The sequence below is a fragment of the Trachurus trachurus genome (assembly GCF_905171665.1).
Source record: "Trachurus trachurus genome assembly, chromosome: 3".
Taxonomy (NCBI): Eukaryota; Metazoa; Chordata; class Actinopteri; order Carangiformes; family Carangidae; genus Trachurus; species Trachurus trachurus.
Window position 1 is genome coordinate 27,180,560 of NC_139893.1, and position 22,609 is coordinate 27,203,168.

At 44.4% G+C, this 22,609-nt stretch overlaps 1 protein-coding gene across 3 annotated transcripts in view; it reads right to left on the reverse strand.

Moving 5' to 3' along the window:
- Nucleotides 1–1,938: 1,938 nt before the first annotated feature.
- Nucleotides 1,939–22,609, reverse strand: part of kifc3 (kinesin family member C3) — a 40,483-nt gene continuing 19,812 nt past the window's right edge. For all 3 annotated transcript variants that reach the window (XM_084001759.1, XM_084001760.1, XM_084001758.1), the window contains exons 2-21: nt 18,255–18,375; nt 14,920–15,062; nt 14,069–14,249; nt 13,297–13,385; nt 12,615–12,680; nt 12,213–12,362; nt 11,877–12,137; nt 11,600–11,773; nt 9,346–9,493; nt 9,120–9,250; nt 8,899–9,010; nt 8,531–8,712; nt 7,446–7,550; nt 7,217–7,347; nt 5,660–5,783; nt 5,298–5,427; nt 4,852–5,081; nt 4,611–4,763; nt 4,276–4,405; nt 1,939–2,073 (exon numbers count right to left, since the gene is read on the reverse strand). In XM_084001759.1, the coding sequence (XP_083857885.1) occupies nt 2,051–2,073; nt 4,276–4,405; nt 4,611–4,763; nt 4,852–5,081; nt 5,298–5,427; nt 5,660–5,783; nt 7,217–7,347; nt 7,446–7,550; nt 8,531–8,712; nt 8,899–9,010; nt 9,120–9,250; nt 9,346–9,493; nt 11,600–11,773; nt 11,877–12,137; nt 12,213–12,362; nt 12,615–12,680; nt 13,297–13,385; nt 14,069–14,249; nt 14,920–15,062; nt 18,255–18,336 (2,745 nt within the window). In that variant the 5' untranslated portion in view covers nt 18,337–18,375 and the 3' untranslated portion in view covers nt 1,939–2,050. The remainder of the gene's footprint in view (nt 2,074–4,275; nt 4,406–4,610; nt 4,764–4,851; nt 5,082–5,297; nt 5,428–5,659; nt 5,784–7,216; nt 7,348–7,445; nt 7,551–8,530; nt 8,713–8,898; nt 9,011–9,119; nt 9,251–9,345; nt 9,494–11,599; nt 11,774–11,876; nt 12,138–12,212; nt 12,363–12,614; nt 12,681–13,296; nt 13,386–14,068; nt 14,250–14,919; nt 15,063–18,254; nt 18,376–22,609) is intronic.

Sequence of the window (22,609 nt, forward strand, 5' to 3'; positions counted from 1 at the left end):
GGAGTTGGTCAGTATTTAGAATGTAATCATGTCTCCTATCAGTGCAAAGTAATATCTGCTGGTTTAGTCCTGATTGATGCCTTTTAAAAAGGTTTCTCACCACCAAGGTGTCAGACAATAAGTATTGCATGGTGGGCAATGGCAAAGAGCTGTCTAGGAGCTGTCTAAAGACCTACACAACCTTACCATTGCAAAACAAGAGTCAAAACAATAATCAGAAGGGTTCCCTAACAGTCCAGGACACTGGTGGAGAGCTTCAGACAGACCTGGGATCAGCAGGTACAGTTGTTTCAGAGAAAACAATAAGTAACACACTCAACCGCCATGGCCTCCATGCACACACACCATGCAAGACATGGTGGTTGAGTGTGTTACTTATTGTTTTCTCTGAAACAACTGTACCTGCTGATCCCAGGTCTTTCTGAAGCTCTCCACCAGTGTCCTGGACTGTTAGGGAACCCTTCTGATTATTGTTTTGACTCCTGTTTTGCAATAGTAAGGTTGTGTAGGTCTTCAGACAGCTCTTAGACAGCTCTTTGCCATTGCCCACCATGCAATTCTTATTGTCTGACACCTTGGTGGTGAGAAACCTTTTTAAAAGGCATCAATCAGGACTAAACCAGCAGATATTACTTTGCACTGATAGGAGACATGATTACATTCTAAATACTGACAAACTCCAGCTGCTTTCTTGGCTTTCCATACCTTTGTGCCCCTCCTTTTCTTCATGTGTTCAATACTTATTCCCTGTGTCATTTCATTTTATTACACATAACTTAATTTATGGACATTAATGTTCAGATTTCTTTGTATATGTGCATTACTTGGGTTGATGCCGACATCTGGTGAAAATTTCATGTCAATAGCTCTATTAGAAATATATTTTCTAAGAAAAATGTTGACGTGTTCAATACTTATTTTCCCCGCTGTATATAGTATATGTTCATACAGCTCATTCAGATGTTTCACACCGAGTCAAGATGAGTTTCTTTGTTTGGAGTGTTTATTAAAAAGGGAAATACAAAAAAACAGCCTGTAGAACTCTACAGAGCAGACGAAGCAGGCAGACACAAACACAGCAGCTCAGTTCTAAGCATCCATGTTACTAAAACTACAACTAACAGGTCACGACCTCCTGCGTCACATCCAGCTCTGCACCGGGTCCACAGCTAAAGATCTGTTCAGTTTGAGGTCGAAGGTCACCTGTGGTTTCCTACAGAGGTGACAAGACGGCAGCGGGATCGCGCTGAGAATAAACAGTCGAGAGAGAAGTGAAGAAGAAGATTTTCTGTTTTGAAGGCAGACGAAGGTTCGTCTACTGCATGAAAAAAGAAAAACACATCCACAGGAAAAACAATCATACAGGTGACCATTAACTTGTATTGCTCACGTCCTATTGGACAGCTCAGTATCAGTGGAGTACCCTGATTGGATAAAGGAAGATCATGAGGACACAGATTCAGCCTCAAGAAGATTCAATACGGGGTTCTTTCTCTCAGATTTTTGGGTGAACCTCAAATGTCTCACGCGGCCTTGTCCTGGCCAAAAAGAAAGAAAAGTCTAAAAACAGGTTTAAAGCAGGTCAAACATAAATATGTCACCATGTTATGTTTATATATTATAATCAACCACATCTGGAGTCGTGGGTTAGAAAATCATCTAGAAATTTAAAGTGCAACGTTACAAAGAAACAACAAAAGAAAATACTGTGATTGGAGCGTATACTGATCTCTTGGGGGAGGGGGGTGTTAGTGAGGGAGTCAGGTTAGCTCAGGTAGGCGGAGCTTGTCGGGTTTCTGATGTTTCTTATCAGAGTCACTAGAGTCCATCATCACAGCAAGAAAACAGACGTCAGAGTTGGCGGCCATGTTCTCTGCTCAACGAGACGAGTTAGTCGTCTGCTCCATAAAGTTCCCATTAGTCTTTGCTCCTCTCGGTTCACCAGCTGGCAGGGGGTTTGTGTGTGAATCCAGCATCGACAGGATGGAGGCGGAGACGGTGAGATCCTCAGGGTGTTGGCTGACACCCTGCAGTCGGAGCTCGATGTCCCTCAGGCCGTGAGCTTCAGTCGTCCTGCAGGGAAAAGTCATGTGACCCATCAGTCAGAGTCATGCGACCCATCAGTCACACCATGTCCACATTGCTCAGGATAAATGTGAAAACATGTTTTCTCCTACAGATGGTCCAAAACCAATTTATTCTGTCTAAATTATTCTAAATAAAAATATTCTAAGTGTCAATAAATTATTTCCTGTCATCTTAAGACAAACATATTGAGAAAAAACAATGATGAGGTGTGTATGTCATCTCTGAGGATCCTCCATATTTGAAAAAGGGCTGATCTTACAGTACGTCCTACCACCCCCCACCTCTGTGGGGGGTGTCATCCTGACTTTCCTCCTCTTCACGCTTCAGCACCTCTTTGAGTGCAGAAAACAAAAACTCTTGTTAACGTATTTCCCTGAATGCCCCACAGGATGTGACCTGTCACTACAGATACAACAGTGTTTTCAGATTTATGAGCGTAGACATGGAAGATATCCCACACTCGGCTCATCAGCAGGACGCCCAGCCAACCACAGAGCAGCAGAGAGGAGGAGGGAGGGGTGGGGTCCATACACACACACACGCACTCACACACTCCCTTTGAAGATACAAGGAAAAGACTTTAGTGGATTAATTAATTGTCTGGTTAGAACACAAAGCTGAACAGACGGACAAACACAAACACACCTGATAATCATTTAATCAGTTTCATCTGCGTCCCTGTGTGCTGTAAAACTATTGTGCTACATAGTTAACGTTACCATTAGCACCTGTTTACTGACCAGTCATAACAACAGCTTCAGTTGTGTTTACAGAGGAGGAGGTGACAACAGTGACTCAGTATCGGAAAGTGATGTAGACAACCATCAAAGGACTAGCTGATTAGCATTCTTACGTCAGTAAAAAAAAGTGAAGTGACAGGAGAGTTTACATTGGTGAGTAAAGTGAAGTTTGATGGTAAATTCACAACATTCAGACTGGTCAGTAAACAGGTGCTGATGCTAACGTTAGCTATGGAGCAACAGCAAAACGTACATATAGGCTATAGCTGCTACAAAACAAAAGCGTCAAATGCTTCATTAGCTACACTGATCCAGTGTAAATGTCTCTACTCTACTACATTTTGAAGAAATAAAGTTGCTTTTCTTCCTCGTTGCCGTTCAGTCTAGGGCTAACACTGCCTCAGGTGTTTGTGCTAAACTAAGCTACGCTAGGCCAAACACACAGATGAAACTGAAACAAACACTCAGTAAAATGTGCAACTGCTCCTGAATGCGTCGTTTCCTTGTGACTTGAACTGAGCTTTGATCAGAGCCGGTCTTGAACAGGCAACACAGCACAGCCCGCTGCGCACAGGGGGCTTTGCTCGCGGCTCTGCAGGCGCACATATGGAAGCAGGTGGAGCTCCGTGGTTACAGGTGAGGCGTGTTACATGGTGGGAGGGGGGAGGGGGAGGGCACCATGCCATGCCGAGCACTTCCATGCCAAGCTATCCACCAATCAGCATATATCCCAACCTACCTGCCCACCATCCCCGACCAATGGGCTGGCTCTGTCTACCTGTCTGTCTGTAAACCAACCAATCAGACCACAGAGTGAGGACACAGCAGAGGAAGAGGAGGAGGTGGCGGCGCAGAGCGATGGAAGAACTGCTGGGAAAAATCCTCCGTCTCCACCATAGTTCACACATGTGGGGTCAACTATTACTTTACCTGCTGTGGTACATTTCCCAGAATGCTTTGTGGCAGCCTCCAGAACATAAGTTTACATCGAGAGACTTTTATTTTGAAAGTTGAGCATCTAGTTTAAATCATAACTGATGAATTACTTTTATTTTTCCAGGCTCTAAAATGTGAAGCTGAGAAACTGAAATAAGTTCTTTTTTTCCCCTGCGATGCATGTTCATTGAATCCATTAACTTAAATTAGTCATTAATAAAAATAATGATATGACTGACCAGTTTTCCTTGATTTGTTTGCATTTTACAGATGAAACAACTTATTGTTAAATCAAGAAAAAACAATTTGATTATAATCACAATGTAGCAACTGATTTGACTGATTGTGTGTAATCAGGAGGGATTGATTTCTGATGATTAGTCAATTGATTAGCCTATTAATAATCCTCCTTTCTTAGTTCTTGTGTGTATGTCTGAGTGTGTGTGTGTGTGTGTGTGTGTGTGTGTGTGTGTGTGTGTGTGTGTGTGTGTGTGTGTGTGTGTGTGTGTACCTGTGGAGAGCTGAGACTGGGACCTCCGGCGGGTGCTGCTGGGAGTCCTGGAGGCTGAAGAGAGGGTGGAGCCGGCGCTGCTGGCCCGAGAGATGGGGAGAGGGACGGGGGTCACAGGCGGCGAGTCCAGCTGAGGAAAAGGTTAAACTGTGTTAGAATAATGTGATAATTTTATATAATTTTGTCTTTGAATCACACATCACATTAGTTTTTCTATTATTATTATTATTATTATTATTATTATTAAGTTGTAGTAATAAATGCAAAAGCGAATTTTAGCTTTTATTTGTAAACAACATCCTGAGTTTAAATTAAACACAAAGTACATGTGTTACCTCAACACTATCATGTGTGGGCGAGGACGATGTGGACGAGTTCTCGTGTCTCCTTGTTGACGAGGACGAGGCGCTCAGCTCGACACTGCGAACGCGCTGAGCGAACTTCAGCGAACATACCGACTCACTCATGTTGCTAGGCAACGGAGACACCTGAACACAAGACAAAGTCGCTTTCATCACATGATGACCAAACTGCCTGACAGTTAACAAAGACATGGACCCCGTGACCTGGTCCCACCTGCACCATCATCAAGGTCTTGCTGTCGCCGTTCAGAGAGTCCTGCAGGAGGTAGGTGAGTCGTGAGTTCCTGAACGGGACGTGGGCGTGTTTGCTCCTCAGGGCGTTGATGACATCACCGAGAGCTGACAGAGACTTGTTGATGCACTGAGCCTCTCTGAGCCGACTGCCCTCTGCCCCCGACTTACCGATCCTCTCCGAGCCTGCCAGGTCCACCAGGTTCAGTTTACCTGGACCAGAACGAGGGTCAGGTTAGAGGGGCGTGCAAGTGTGTGTGTGTGTGTGTGTGTGTGTGTGTGTGTGTGTGTGTGTGTGTGTATATATATATATATATATATATATATATATATGTAATAAAATAGAATTATGATACAGAAAATAAATTCATATATTCTGTATACATAGATCATTTTTCTATTTGTGTGTGTGTGTGTGTGAGTGTGTACCTTGTGTGCGATTTCCAGTAGCAGAGTTGAATCCAGACACGGTGATGATGAGCAGAGCATGAGAACGAGAGCTGTGTTCGTTCAGGTTGGTGCAGGCTGTGGCTCTGTTCATGTGACCGAGCTCAAACACCTGAGGACAAAGTCACTTAAATTAAATGCATATCTATGCTAATAATTCATCAGTGGCTCATGAATAAACTGTTAGATTTTAGATTTTCATACATGATTAAGTTTTTTTTCCCATATTTGCATCAAATTTAATTTTGATATTTTCCACATACTATTTCATGAGACCTGTAAATAAACTTGTGATTGAATGAGTCTCATTGACCTGAAGCCATCTCCTTTTCTTAAGCTCTCACCCTGTTGATGTCCTCAGGGCTCTGCACGGTGAACTCGGTCAGTCCGGGGACGTAGAGCTGTCCGCTGCCATCAGGGTTCATCTTGATGTCCAGTTTGTCGGTTGGATTCTCCCCCAACAGGTTCCTGATGGACAACACACCTGCAGATTAACTCCTCCCCCAACACTGTCTGTAATAACTAGTCCCAGCCAGAGCTATACCAATCACTCTGGTCGCAGCAAGAGTGAGAGTCCGGGGATCACACAGTCTCAGTCTGAGATAACTGAGTGTAGTCATAGTTATTTAACTTGTTGATTAATATTGCTGCTAACGTTAGCAGGTCCGCTAACGGTGCCCTGTGACCTCATCGTCCAAACACCACAACAACCAGTGAAACCAAAAAAAGACGTTGACGAAATGATGTCAAAGTGCTGCCTCTACATTAAAACATCGATAACATTATACAACACTAGGTTCACTTTGACGTTACACTTGATGTAGCTGTTCTTTCTTAATCGGTATCCCTGTAAAACAACAGTGTCAGGAAGTGTGTGTATGTCTGATGTCACACAAAAAAAGAAAAAAAAAGATTATTTATCTTTATATAAGAGAGCGAGAGAGAGAGAAAGTGTGTGTGTTTCATGGCTGAAGGTTGATGATGTTGAGGATGTCCTGAGTTTACACATAATCTGACCCTTTAATCTGACTCAATTTCTCAGAGCTCTGGACCTTTCTGCCAAAAACTTTGACCCAGCGTCCAGATGTTTATGCTCTCACAGGCTTTACACAACTGTGCTCTTACACAACAGCTGGACAGATGCAGATGTTGAAAAACTGATGATCCACCTTTACATAACTGTCCTGAATACCTCTGACACAGCAGATACATGGAGGGACACAACATCTGCATCTCCACAACACCTGCATCATTACTTCTCATGTCCAGACTCCTCACCGACTATTAAACGCACCAGTCACACGCTCCTTCATCACCGCAGAAACGCACACAGTCCTGCTGCTCCTCACCACAGCAGATGGATTAATGGATTGATCCACTGCTGTAAATAGTCCCTCTCAATCAAGTAAACCAAGTAAAATCAAGATCTTTGTCTGAACTGTTTTTAGATATTTAGAGAACCAGTCGGCTCAGAGCTGAGACAGAGGAGGACAGGAAGTGAATGACAAGACAGATGTGGGAAAATTCCAGATTTATACTGTAACTAATTATTTTATTAAATAAAGTTTCATCCACAAAGGCCTAATGTGCTCACTTGAGGAAAAACATCCCCGTTTTTTCTTTCTTCACTATTAGTCTACCTAAATAATCTCTTGCAAATGTGGAATTATAAGATAGTCAATTTGTCTTTATTTTATAGGACAGTGAAGAGCGACAGGAATGTCAGGGGGAAAGGGGAGCGATGGAGCAAAAGGCAGCAGATCAAATTCAAACTCGCTTAAACTGCATTTAGGATTAACCCTACATGGTATCTGCTGTACCAGGTGAACCACCAGGGCTCAGATGCCTTGGGTGTATATTTTGTTCTGCGTTAACATTTTGTCTCTGATCAGTTCTCTCACCGCAGCGTCTCGTTGTAGATCTCCACCATGCTGACGGTGATCCTGTAGTCCCAGTCTGGAGCCTTCTCAGTCACCTCGGAGAACAGCAGCCGCAGAGCTCGCTGGTTGATGCCAGGGTCATTGGGCACTCCCTGACGCATATAGAGAGTCACCATCACCATCACCATCACCATCATCATCATCGTTTCTGAAACAACAGTAATAACCAGCGGGTGGACCATCCTCCTACCTCCATGGTGTAGGTTTTCCCGGAGCCCGTCTGTCCGTAGGCGAAGATGCAGACGTTAAAGCCGTCAATACAGGAAGTGACGAGAGACTGCACTTCCTGGAACACCTGGCAGACCAATCAGAGAAGAGGACAGGTGAGACAGAGAGCCACCATTGTTCCTGTTACCTGTAGATAATCTAGATCAATGCACGCAGCCCAGGTGACAGTGCAGGCAACATCATCATCACCACCATCCACTGAATCTGCTGTTACCTGGAAATTTACCTCTGACCTCACCTGTCAGTCACTTAAAAGGTTGAATATGGAGAATGCTTATTAAAAGCTATATTTTTTCAAAAATAATATCCACGGGGCGTTTAGAATACAAGTATTACTTTTCCATAAAAAAACCTATTTAGTCTGAATTAAATAATTTAAGAAATTTTGACGGGTTTGACAATGACTTCCTGTTTACCTCGTACCAGCCTGTAGCCAGCATTTCTCCGCTGTTTTGCTAAACCTCCTCCCGGTCATGTGCATTTGTTTTCAACAAAGCCTTTGATAATCAATCGGTGGATCGATGGATTATCATATACATATTACAATGTGTGTATTAATGTAGTCTTATCTGTCATAAACAAGAGATTAAAGTTTACAGCATCTGTGTCGCACGAGAGCTGTGACACCGGGTCAGAGGCTCTGATCAGCAGGTTTGGTTTTCAGCCACGATATGGAAGCGAGCCTCCACTCTCCCTGTAACAAGTTACAAGTCATTTATCTAATATCACAATTACTCTGAAGCTGTTTATTGAAGGTAACAATGAAACAGAAGATAAATATCCTGTGCTTCTCTGTGCTACTCTGATCAGAGCGGTGTCCCTAGCAACGTTGTGTTATACTTAGCAGATGTCTGGCAACTGACTGCATGATTTTTCTGCTGTTGCAATTCCTATCTTGATCAATACATGGTGGTTTTCTGCTCATTCTCCATATTCAACCTTTAACTTGACGCCTACACATGAGAGAGTCATGATCTAAAAAACAGGCAACTGGCCACATGTCAGGTCAGAGGTCAGCTCTCAGGGACATTGTCAGCCGTGTCTCACCTCCTCCTGTGTGGCCTGAGGAGCGAACACCTTGTCCAGTTCAAAGGTCATGATCTTGCCCTTGTTGGAGAGGTAGAGGATGGCGTCGTCCTCTGAGTCGAAGCTCAACATGGTCTTGGAATCTGCAGCGTCCTGCTCATCCTGACTGACCGGCCGCACGCGGCAGAAAACACGGATGTTACCTGGGGAACGGAGTCAGAGTTTCACATGATGATGTCATCGCTTCACTGTTTTTACTTCACCCATGCCATCACCAAAGCGTTTGTCTCTGCAACTTTTTAATCAACAATTAAATTAATGAACAGGAGGCGACTTTGATCAGGTAAAGCTGTTGCCGTGTTGATCTGTGATGTCATGTCTCCTCTGACCTTTGAGTCGAACCAGCTCGTTGTGACATTTCTTCCTCAGGTTCATCTCTCGCTTGTATTTCCGTAGCAGGTCCTGGTTCGTGCTGCTAACTTCACTGATCACCTGACAGATCTGACACACACACACACACAGCAGATTAAAACAATAAGACCACCAAATATTCACACATAGTTTTTGTTTAAAAAAAACAAAAAAAACAACTTCTTCCTTCTTGCCTCACCTCCTGCTTGGCCTCATTGATGGCTTTATCCAGCATGAAGGGAAACTCCTGCACCTGCCTTTTTAGACAGTTGTAGTCACAGGTGAGAGTCCTCAGGGCCGGCTGCAGACTGAGCAGGTTCATACGCACCCCTGAAACACACACACACAGTGAGACAACACACACACACACACACACACACACACTGGGCTGTACATAATTCCAAAAACACAAAGTGGTCTCTGACCTGCCAGGTTCTCGTGAACCGCCTTCATCTCGCTCTCTGCTCTGATGAACGCCTCCTCGATCACTCGGTTCTTCTCCTCCTCCAGGTTCTGCATCTCTGCCTCCAGCTGACCCTGAGCCCGCTCCATCTCTCCCTCATAGACTAGGATCTGCAGGACAGAACCAGAGGTTGAGACGGGAGCGACAGGCAGAGGCAGGATCTGAGACCCAACAACAGTGTCAGAACCACAGGGGACAATGGTTGAGGGAGAGCACATGTTTACACGGGTCTGACTGGACTAGGTGAAGAGCTGAGGAGATCCAGATCCACAACAACCACGGACTGTCGTTGCGTCAGTGGTTTAACACAACAGCATCAGAGCTTAGTAGCTTAGTATGATTATTATCATTAGAAGATCAAACAGAACAAATCTGATGTGGAACATCTCCGCTCAGTGTTGATCTGAACTCTAATGATCCGTGTGATGACCCTTGTCCACCTACAGTTGAGGTCAGACATCCTCTAAATGGGTATTCCTTCTGATATATGATCATGCGACCACCTAAGACTTCCTCCTTCTTACACGTTTCATCCATTCAGGCAATGATCCATAAACTGCCTGATTTATTATTTGATCAGCTCCTAATTTCAACTTCAATCTTAAACTGTATCTTATTTAAAGTCCTTGACAGCTGTTTGTGTTTAAACTTTTAACATTTAATCTCTGTGCTTTAATTTGACAGAAAACTGTTTTTTTTCTGTAATATCTCTGCCAACTTCACCTGGATGCGAAGGTAAAACTTCACAGACGAAACCACAACACAATCGAACACAGGTGTGAACTGACCACACAGGTGAAGGAGCTGAGACACTGGGAGGCGTCACTCACACCACAGGGACAGACCTAGGTTTAGACATAGTGTGAAAGCAGCCCTGCAGGTGTGGAGGGATATGAACTGGGAGAGAGAGAGAGAGAGCAACTGGGACGAGTTCACATCATCACGGACTGGGAGAGCCTGACAGGTTCCAAAGCTTCCAGTTTAACCAGTTAAACACATGCTGCACTTCACTGATGAAGTGATCTCGGTGTAAACAGAGAAACCTGTTTCTAAGCTAACAGCTTTTCCTTAATGTTGATTAATCTCAGTTATGTACAGGACATAACTGTTGTTCTTCTTATTAAATCATATAATTAGTGACATCACTTCCTCTGACACATGAAATTGCAGACACTTTGCCCTGAGTCTGTCCTCTCAGGCTAATATAGGCCGACCCAAGGGGATGGACCGGACTATGCGCAGACGTAACTCACAGGCGGCCATACTGGGTCAGGCAACTTGCATAATGTTACTTTCATAGAAAAGTACATGTTTAAAATCATTCATGATTTTAAGTATGCAGTATCATAACTGTATTTCTGATGTTCACAACAAACCAAACAGTTTGAAAACCGGGTCAAAAACTAAACAAGTTCTGGTTATTTCAGTGGAACATGCACCATAGGCTTAATGCTCTGAGGGAGCAAGTTGATTGAGCCAAGGTGGCGGGCGTGTAGCGACGTCGTGTCATTGGGCAGCAGCGCTGGGTGATTCATCTAGTCTTCTTATATACAGTAATATATCTATGGGCCGACCTGCTGCACTTGTGTTATCAAAGCCTGCAGTCAAGACTCAGGGCTGAGAAACGCTGTTCTCCGTCTCAGGTTAGGAGGATCGTACTGTTTCAGTGGTTTTGTTTTGCAGCTTTGGAGCCTGAGCTGTGGGATAGATGGGGAAGGGGGGGGCATAGACCCTCACTGTGACCTCAGTGATGTCACAGGAGAGGGGGGGTGGGGGCCAACCTTGGACAACCTGCGGACCACCTCACTGTTGCCCCTGCCGACTGCTTTGGAGAGGAGGCTGCAGAGACGACCTCGATCAGCGAACAGCTGCAGCCGAGAGCATGCACAGAGAAGGTAGAGATGAGGAGGGGAGCGGGAGGGAGGAGGGGTGAACCTGAAGACTGATCTGAGGTCTGTTTGCCCACTGTCCTTCCTCACGTTCATCATCACCTACCTCACTACACAGCTGTGGCTCCACCACCACGGTGACGTTTATTTAATTTATTTAATGAGTAACAACTGATCCTAGAGCTCTCGGCACATCTGTAACATCTGGAGAAGACAGAACTACACAGATGCTGCCGACTCACACTGATCTGGGATCGTCTGGGACTGAGACAGGAAACAGGAAACAGGAGTGGAGGTGTGGACGTGCAGCAGGTGAGATGATGTTACCTGCGTCCTGAGCTGTGCACATGTCCTCTGGGACTCGTGCAGCTGCGTCTCCAGCTCCCTCAGCAGCTGCCTCTGCACCGACAGCTGCTCCTGCAGGGCGGCGTTCTTCGTCTGCATCTCGGCCAGAGCTTTGTGAGAGTCGGCCGACTCCACCTCCACCTTCTGAGTCACGTACTGAACGAGAGGAGAGCGGCCGTTACAACCACACCTGTCTGCCGACCTCCTACTCACCTGATTATTGGCTGTTCAAGAAGCCAGAGCTGCGCTGCCTCCTCACCTTGACTCTGGGGGGCGCTGCTGCTTGTCGGGCAAGCTCATCCTCACACTCCTTCAGTCGGAGGTTGAGCGTCTGCTCGGCCTCCCCCTGCCGCCGCCGTGCCTCCTCCAGCTGCCGGGTGGAGTCGTCCAGCTGCCGGTGGAGCGTCTCCACCCTGGAGCTCTTCTCCAGAAGATCTCGCTCCAGCTCAGCCAGACGCCGCTCCCTCTGCCGGGCCTGGCTCTCCCAGCGCGACACCTCCCTCCGCAGGGACTCCGCATCCTGCAGGACAGAGACACTTCAACAGACTGCAACTTCCTGTGGACCTGTGTGTGTACCTGTGTGTTGTAAACTCACCTGGCTGTGGGGGCAGTGGCTGCAGCTGCAGGTCTCTGCAGCAGCGTCGAGCTTCTGAAGCTCTGAGCTCCTGCATGATTTCAGCTCCTGCTTCAGACGCTCATTCTCCACCACCAGCAGCTCCAGCTGCTTCTCCAGGTCTGTCGCCCCCTGCAGGACAAGAGAGGAAGTCAGAAAGTGTGAGTGGAAATAAATATGAATCTCAGCAAGTGTAAGTTTTAAGACACTAAACTCCGTTTACACCTTCTCTTGAATAAACTAACTCTCTGTACTTCAGATGTACGACTGTTGATCTGCACTTCTGTCTGATGCTCGCTCCTGTAAAGGTTCAGGTTTGTATGGTCAAGTATAGAAAGACTGTGTTAGTGTATGATAGGCCGTTCCACAGAAACATGGTCTCACCAGCTCAGAGCGAAGTCTCTCCACCTCCTGAGTCTGATCCAACAGCTTCTCCTCCAGCTCCTCCACCTGCACACACCATGATGTCATTGTGACATCACACCGGTTTAAAACAGACATTTGAACATGCCCCCACTTATACCATACATTTTTACTGTATTCAAATCCAAGTTGATTAGTAAACTGTTATCGAGTATATGACAGCTGACTGATCACAGTTTGTCTGGTGATATAACTTCCTGAAACTGAATCTCTCACACAGTCAGATTCACTGAGCTGAGAAAAACCTTGTTAAACCTGCAGCAGCAGCTTGGTGAGGTGGAGCTGATGTGACTGAGAATAAAACTGACATGTCAAAAGTGTTCGACTGGTTTCACATAATTCTGCTGAGCAAAGAGAGAGAGAATCAACCTTCAACAGTTTGTTCAGAGACGACAAAAACGAACTAACCCTAACCCTAGACTGCAGAACGTCACACTCCTTTTATCCTTTCCTTCAGTCTAAGGTGTTATTCTAAATATCTTTAGCCATTCAAATTTGTTTTAAAACAATTGTATGACAACTTGTTGATTTGAGAGTGATGCTGTATAATTGGCCCTGCCTGGAGCAGCCACACTGTATCTACCATAATGTCAGCCATGTAAACACGTGGCTCAGTAAACAGGAGCTTATTGAACGACTGTACCTGTGTGCGCAGCCGAGTAACGAGCTGCTCCTCTTCTGGACACGGGAGACAATCTGACGGTTGTTCACCGGGCTGCAATGACCTGTCACCTGCACACACAAACACACACATAAAGTGTTACATAAACACATTCATGCTTTCATATCATTCTGTCAGACTGTTAATGTGCAGAGGACTTCCTGAACATGTTGATATGGTTTTGGTGTTTCTAGAGTAAATATTTTGTTGTAAGTTACAAACAGGTGTCCCTTCTGCTCAGAAAATCTTTGTATTGGAGTCAAAGGGCAAGAGAAAGGAACCTGGCTGCACCCAGAGGCTCTAGGTTTAAATTCTGTAAGTCTCTCTGCTATTTTGAGCACATTGTGAGAGAGGACAAGTTTGTCAACAATCGTGGGAAAAATCTTGTGTATAGAGTGTAATTTCTTGCCGGGAGGAGTGTGGAAAGAGAAAGATTTCAGACAATTTCAGACAACTTCTCCCACTCTCACTCCCAAGTTTCTCCCAAAACGATCATGGTCATTCAACAGTGATTGATCAAAAACAAAAAAAAATTAAAAACTACCTAAACCTGGAGTAATACATCAATAGTCGAGACATGTGTCTACATTTTAAGTTTAAATGGAATCTCTAGGTGAAAATATTCAGGAGCAGCAGACATTTGAAAAGTCCAATAATATGTTCGTTTTTTTACCTCCTCCCATTCATTTTTTTTGCACATTGAATCAGATGGATTTGAATAAATGTGCAGCTGTAATCTCAACTCTGCTCTCACCCGTGGGTGGGGACAATCGCCGCTCCTCCTGAGGCGTCGGGCTGCCTCCTCCAACACCTCCCCCTCTTCCACTTGATTTCTCCTGGATGCTCTGCTGCTGCAGTTGCTGGAGCAGCAGGTGACGAGTGACTTCTTCAGAGCGGAGACGAGCCTGAAACTCACACACTTTGTCCTGTAGAGTCTGGAGACACACACAAACATGAGTGAGTGGCCACCATTTATTCAGTCATATGTGAGCTGCTTCTAAAGGCAGGGAGCTAAAGACATCCTCTTATTTTTCACTACAGCCTCATCTACAGCTCTACGGCCTCTGACTCTCTGCGGTAGAGGAGGGGGGAGCTGAGCAGCAGAAACTAGGAGACACTAAGAGACAAAGTGAGTGTGTTTACGTAAGCAGGAGTCCACCAGCAGGACCAGGTGACCTTCTGCAGGAAGAGGACGGCGTGAAAGACGGCCAAGATAGAGGACAGAACAGAGACGAGGTCGTTGTCAGAGAGGGAGAGGCAATCTGAGTCATTCAGATTGAACAATTTGTCAGAGGCAGAGACGTCAGAGACCTGCAGAGTCACTGCATCAGACTGTCACAGATGTTACAGATGTGATGATGAGGTGACATCTCCCTGAGGTGGAGACATACTCAGCTAAACGTTGGCTGAGCTGATCTCAGCCGTGAGTCAGCACTTGTCTGATGTCACAGGAGATCATTCCCACCAGTGACATCAGACTTTAGAGCCCCTCCCCTCAGCTGGAAACTACAATAACACTGTTACGCTCACTTTAAACATCTGTATTTTTCCTCATTTGACAAGGACGGTGCCTATGACCCTTGTGGACTGTGTCCTGTGCCTTACCTGGATGAGCAGCTGCTGGCTGGGTGTGTTTGTTTCGTTTAGCTCTGCAGTCAGAGAAGGGCGCTGAGAGAAGTTGGCGGTCGGCAGAGAGAGGAAGGAGCCGTCATCTTCACCATCACTCATCAGGAAGTCCACTGAGCTCGCTACAGAGACACAGGAGGGACAAACAAAATGAAGCTGGGGCCAGCTTTATCTACTTCTTGTGTCATTAACTCAGATTCCTCTCAGGCTCAGGAGACCAGATGTACACGTGTCTGTGTGTGAGAAACAGTGTAAGTCTCCAAGTGGACCAATGTAAACTGATCTATAATCAGATTTGGAGCTGATCAGTGTTTAATGAGGTCAACCAGAAAAAACCTGAACTGAATTTTTACTGAATCAGCTCTGAGACGATTTTCCCTCCTCCTGAGTCAACGTCCTGAATACCACAGGAACCAGCCGGACCACATAACAGGTGATAACGCAGGCTGATACATTAACCTGACTGACTGACTGTGTGCGTGGTCACAAGTGCTCCCTGAGCGTACAGGGCCTCAAATCTTATCAACCTGAGAACAATCCGCACTCTGTGGGAAAATCTGAGCATTAAACAGACTTAGCACAGAGAGGAACGAAACCTGCTGCAAACTAAACTCTGTGACACACTGACAGATTATAAACCAGGATTACACACATACACAGAAAACGCTGTGTGTTTGCTTTTTCAAGGCGACACAGTAAATGTTGACAGTTGCACAAACTGCTGAATACACACACACACACACACACACACACACATCCAGCCTGTTACAGTCAGTGCTGACGCATGACAAACTAAATACCCTAACATTGTCGCCTTTACTTCTTCAAAATCCACAACTTAGTTCTCACCCTTCCCCCTCCACCTCTGTCGACACCGTTCTTATTATTAATCCTATTGCTGTACAACAACCATCCCTCCCAACACTTGGTCTCAAGATCAACAACGAGATTGAGCCAGAAGTCAGGCAGGTGTGGGGGAAGGCCCATAAAGGTCATAAGGTCAGAGTTCATCAGCAACTGATCCTGACTGGGTACCCGGCAGCTCTCACCCTCAGCCTCCACGCCTGCTGATATCCAGGTGTTATTCTGATCCACTGGGAGAGGCCCCACCCATCTCACACTCATTGGATAAATGAAGCCCTGCTCTTTGTTCTTGGGGTTAGCGAAGTTTGCTATGTCATAACTTGGTATTTCCTCCTTGAATCAATTGTCTCAAAGTCACACAGTCAAGGTTCACATGTCACATCCAATGGACCAATTCTGCTAACATGTGGGCACTAGGGCGGGGCCTAATACACCTGAAACCTTGTCAGTAAAGGGAGAGTGTTAGCACAAGCACTATGTTAGCTACCGCCAGTTACAAGCTAACACACAACATAAATACAACATGCCAACTACACTGACTGCTCTGAAAAGTTGGTAACTGCACTAACATATCTGAAAGATGCTAACTGCGTTAACCTTTTTGACCTGTCTGCTGGTCTCTGGTTCTCGTCTCAACAGTCTCCCTCCTCTGAGTCCTGGTCTGACCGAGGCTCAAACATGTGGCTGAGTCTCTCTGGTGTTTCCTCCTCTAACCATCTTAATGCTCTTTGCTCTTTCACCTGGAGCACCTGAGGCCAGCAGGTGGTGGGTGGGGCTCAAGGCCTGATCCAGAATTTCTGGATCCAACAATTTGCACTTCATAGCCAAGTCCCCCATCTGTTACTGCTGGCAGTCTTGTTTTCTATTATTTTATGTTTGACTAATGTGGAACACTCTTACGTGGACTGTAAAGTACTACACATACATAATAACGAAAATCTTGTAACTTATCAAGAAATACAAATATATATATTTATTTATATATAATAAATGTAAATTGTACAATAAGTTAAACTTGTTGTGACAACAGCTGCAGGTTGAAACTTGTCTGCTGGTAACAGGTTTAATGACTGATGTGCATTGTTTCAGATTTCATTATATTTATTTTTGCCTGTAATTGACAGGACAGTAGAGATAGACTGGAAATGGGGAGGCAGAGAGAGGGGGAATGACATGCAGCAAAGGGCACACCGGAGGATTCGAACCGGGGCCGGCTGCAGCGAGGACTATAGCCTCTGTACAGGAGGCGCCAGCTCAACCCAGTGAGCCGATTTCATTATATTTCTGGATTTTTTTTCCACCTGCAGTTTCTGTGACAGTGGAGACACTGTAACCCTGTGACGTCACGTCTGTGTTTGATCTGCTGATCACGTCTTTGGTCCAATCAAGATAAAGAAGCTAATGTTTGGTTTGATGTTCAGTCGTCTTCTGCAGCTGTTTGTCTCCAGTCTGAAATTGATCAGGGTTAAGTCTAATTAAACTGCTACTGCATGCATCATATGGGCTGCGTCCTGACCGCAGTTTTGAGTCCAACCCACGGCCCAGTGTCTCCCACCATCACTCTAACCTTCATAACTAAGATACAGATAAAGCTGTGAACAACACTGATGAAAAATACATTTTAAAACATATGTACACCCCTATGTGTTTCTGTGGTGAAAGTGGATAAATAATCATTTTCAATCTTCCCCAACATGATGTGGCAACAGCAGAATATAAACAATGTCAACAATCATTTCATTAATGAATAATCAACCGATTATGGTTCAAATGAATCATTAGTTAAAAAAATGTTGAACTCATCTGCAGAGTTTCTGAACTGTAGGTGACATATTTCATTCAATATGAAATAACAGAGAAAATCCTGTGTGGACTGGAGCCATGTTCGACACAATATGTAATTATCAGTTAAACAGCAGCTTCATTTTCAGTCACAATTCACTGCAATCTGCATAACGCTCCACTTCAATCTGTCCAACATGAATATTCAGGTTCGTTCTGGTGAAGAAAAGAGTTTCAGAGAAACATGAATCACTGAACCTGCTCAGCACAGAGGAGAGAGTGTGTGTGTGGGTCTGACAATAGCTGCAGTGTTGTGAACCTGATCCATCGTGTCCTGAGACTCTGACTGTAAAACGATCAGCTGAGAAAACACACGGATACATAAATAAATAAAGGTGATGTTGTCTGCTCACCTGTTTGTCCCTCTGAACGTCTGCCCTGTCACACACTCTCTCACACACACACACACACACACTCCTCGGGTTCCTCTGCCTGTCGAGCTCAATTCATTAAGAACAGGTATAACTCACCTCCCCAGCTACACACACACACACACAGACTCTTTCACACACTCTCACTTCTGTCATGCCAAAAATGCAGCCATGCTGGTGGTTTTTTTTTTTCTTCCATCTAAGCTCCTCCTCCTCTGCAGCAGACGTCTTACTCACCGTCCAATGAAATGTCTTTCTTCCAGAGCTCCTGCAGGCAGGGGGTGTGGCCGAGGTCCCAGGTCTTTCTTGTGCTGAACATGACCGCCGGGCTGAGCAGAGTGCTGGACCGCTGGACCGGCTGTCGACACAGAGACAGACCAGATTAAAGCTGAACCTTCGCCCTCAGCTAATGAACAGATTCTACTGTTAAAGTTTCAGTCTGGTAACTGTCTATATATTTTCCCCATGCGCATTTTGTTTAATCAAATTGTGCAATTAACATCAGCTGAATCAGCTGAGATCAACTCCTGTCTGCAGAGAGTCCTGATGATCAGATGACCGTCACTGGATCACTGTGATACTGAGGGAGACATAAAAAAAAAACTACAGGATTCTCTATGAGCTTCTTAATGAATTTCTGACACCTCCTTGTTCTTCAGAGTTTTACTCTGAAAGGGCATCGGAGGTCATGATGTCACCAGGAAGTGAAGTCACATTGGAGCAGATGAAGGTGTTTAGGTTTCTTTAACACACATGTATTGCACACACACACTGTAGGCTAGTTTCTTCAGTTTCTTCAATTCACCCCCCACCTCACACACACACTGCCCTAAATACTCACTACAGCACCAAAATGTGGATTAATTCCCTGCAGAAAATAGTCTCCACTTCCTCCCTTCTGTGTGGTTAAAACCACAGTGAGCAGCTGTTTGAAAAATATACTCTTTAAATATTTACATTTTCAACAGTAACCACTGAACTCAGATCTGAGACACAGACATAGAGGAGGGTTGATGACGTTGAGAGACTGAACAACACACAAATAGAAATATACATGTATTCTGGATAACAAATGGCCAGAAGAACCACAACCCACAATTTACAAAATAAGTGAAGCAGACGTTTGAAACCCAGACAGAACCAGGTCAGTGCTCCACTGCCCAGACCAGACAACAGGACACAGAGTGGATTAAGTGTTGGAATAAAGTGATTAAATCCCAGAATAAAGAGAAGCCATGTTATGATACACAGTCCAAAGGGACAGAATCAAAGCTTGGACTCATTCAACTGTTCAATGGGAATGAGAGACCCCCCCACACCCACCCACACTTTAACAGCCTCCAGCTGAGGTGATCAACTCATCTTCAGCTCTTCCAGGAACAAATCTGATATAAAAAAACTACTACTACTACTACTACTACTACTACTACTACTACTACTACTACTAATAATAATAATAATAATAGTCGAATATTGAGCAAATAGAACACAATCTTAGCAGTTAACTAGCAGTGTTAGCAGTTAGCATTATAAGACTTAAATTTAAAATATTCAATTTGAAAACTTGTTTATGTACTTTTGAAAGGTCTTGACTTTTGTAGCTATTTATTTCTACATTTTTATTTTTTCCCAAAGTTCTTGCCCAACCTGTTTTTAGGTGAGGCCAACACATTTAAAGGAGAACTATGCAAGTCTGGTCGCTTTCCACTGTTTTGCTAACCCTACTCCTGGCCATGTGCATTTGTTTACAACAAAGCCTGTGAGAAAACAAACCATGGGGCGGTGGATAACGTTATATATCATATAGGCCTACATGTTACGACATGTATATTTGGGTAGTCTTATCCGTCATAAACAACAGATTACAGATTATGGGGTGTGTTTGTGTCGTGGTGCCGCAGAGAGAGAGCTGGGACACCGGGGCGGCAGCGCTGATATACCAAGGTTGGTTTTCGGCCGAGGGGCGCTAGGTGGCAGACAGCCTCCAGTCCCCCTGTAACAAGTTACAAGTCATTTATCTAACCATCACAATTACTCCAAAGGTGTTTAAGGTTAAAATGTAGCACAGTCATGCCTTAAATCTTGTATAGTTTCTCTTTAATAACACTTTAATTTAATATATTTTTAACTCTAAGAAGAGCTTTGAGGTTTCACCAAATTGTAACAAACCTCAAACATACCACCACAAACAACTAAAATAACAATAATACCAACAAATTCACATAAACATGTACGAATCAGTATCAGTCGGATCAGAACTGAAAAAAAGGTGGATTGGTGGTGCATCTCTATAAATAACCAGAGATTATGTTGAAAAGTTGAGGATATGATCTCTCGATGTGTGTGTACACATAGTCTATACTGTATATAAATGCTGATCTCGATATTAGTTTGTACAATATTCTGATAACCTAACAATCAGCTAATAATATGAATCATGTTTACACAACACACATTTTTGCAATGCAACAAACGTCTCTCAAGCCCCTGTCAATCCTACAGTGTTGTGAGAAACAAACCCATATAATGAGAGACCACAAACTGAATGAACACAACACTAACATTATTTTTCTCTAGTGGATCAACAAATGCAAAGACATAGTTTCTAACCAGACAGTTTGCAGTTCACCTGGGAAGTTTGAAGGAACAAAAAAGTCTTCATGTCGGTTCTTATCAACCAACACTGATAGCGATATGACTGAGAATGACTCAGATCAGAGGATTAACTGGCCCTGGTCCTAATAAAAATAATAGGCTAATGACGATATTTTTGTTGTGTCTATTATGAAAAACGTATCGACAATATGATCTGAAGACATTTGGATGAATTGTTCTGTTCTAATCTACAGGTGGATAAAAAACAACAACAGGTGCACGAGGCGTCACACTAATTCAGAGCAACAAGAACAGAACCAACAGCACCACAGGTTCATCAAAGGCCACACATACTGAGGCACCTGAACGCACCACTCAGACCTGATGAATACAAAAATACAGAGGAATGTGTAAAGGTTTCGCCGACAGATTCTGCATTCTGAATTACCCACAGGTAACAACCAGGACCAATCAGATGACAGCTACGACCCTCCACTCTTACCCGTCCATGTCCACAGCGAGGCTTCCTCTCTGGGGGGGGGGCGAGCCGCTCTCTGTCCAGCCAGCTCTTGTTGATCAGAGCTCCCACCCAGCCCAGCATGCTGCCACCCACTCTCACATCATCACACCTGCACTGGTCCCACTCACACACACCAGTGACCTGCTGCTGCTGCTGACTTGACGCAACCTGCTACAGAGGTTCAAGTGGCGCTGCCCTGCCCACACACTGATCTGGAGTCAGTTAACCCACCTACAGTGTCTATGATTGATCACACCCAGGATTATGGAGACCTGATCTGAGACCAGGTCCCTCCCCTCCCTGGTCTGGATGAGCTCAGCAGGATAATAATCTGTTAATCCTGGAGCAGATGAGCTGTTTAACCCCCGACTGACCGACAGGACAGGTGAGTTGCTGTTTACTATGCCGACAGTCATTCATGACTGAAACCTTCACCCGTCAGCACAGACGCACACCTCATACAGCGTTCCTGCACCACAGATTCACAGAGCTTGTTTTGGTCTTTAGTATCTACATTTGCAGATTAAAGCAGGTGAAGAAGTGACCACTTCACCACTAGATTGAGCCAGAGCTCATCTCAGCTCTTTTGTGACTGTCTCTGGTTCATCTAATGTGAAAAGCATCAAAATTACTGGCCAAAATAAGAGTCTGTCCATACAAATATGATATAATTATCGTTAACGTTGCCTCCCTCCAAATGGGCATTGATGATTTTAAATCAGTTACCTTGCTAATTTCACAATTCATCATCTAATGCAATGAGATTAGATCTTTCAATTTACAGCCAATGGTAATTATGTCAATAATCAGTATGAAGATGAATAGCTGAGATCACAACAGTAACAATAGCTAGCAGTGTTAGTTCACTGTTGAACACTTTTCATGTATTGTGATGTTTCAGATTTCTTTTCAAAATTCATGTTTTTCCATTTCAGTTTCCATCTTCACATTAAGAAAGGACAAATGTTTGTTTATCTGTCGATGTCAAAAATTATTATCTGAGTATCTTTACATCTAAACCAAGGTATTTTCTCTTCCTCTAAAACTATGTCAAATGTTTACCTCATCCTCCACTCAAGGGCATTCCTTATCAAAGTCACACATTAAAAAAATAATTTATTTATAACCTGTTTTCTTAAATAGGAACAGATCAAGTTCACATCTGCAGGTGCAGAGTAAAGCATCTAGCATCTGATGTCATCACTCTGAATCCTCCCACAGATCACAAAAACAACATTCATGTTTTGTTTTATTTTTTGTTTCAGAGACTGGTCATTGAACACAGCAGAGCTCAGTATGTGCGTGTGATGATAAGTGAGTTTATCCAGCTCAGTGCAGAATCACAGGTTTGATTCCAGGTTTGGAAGAAATTAGTTCCCTTAAAGATTCATTATTCAACCACACGCTCCTGGAAACAAACCACTAACTGCTCTGTGTGTTTATGTGTGTGGTCTGCTTTTTAAAGTGCGTGTTCAGC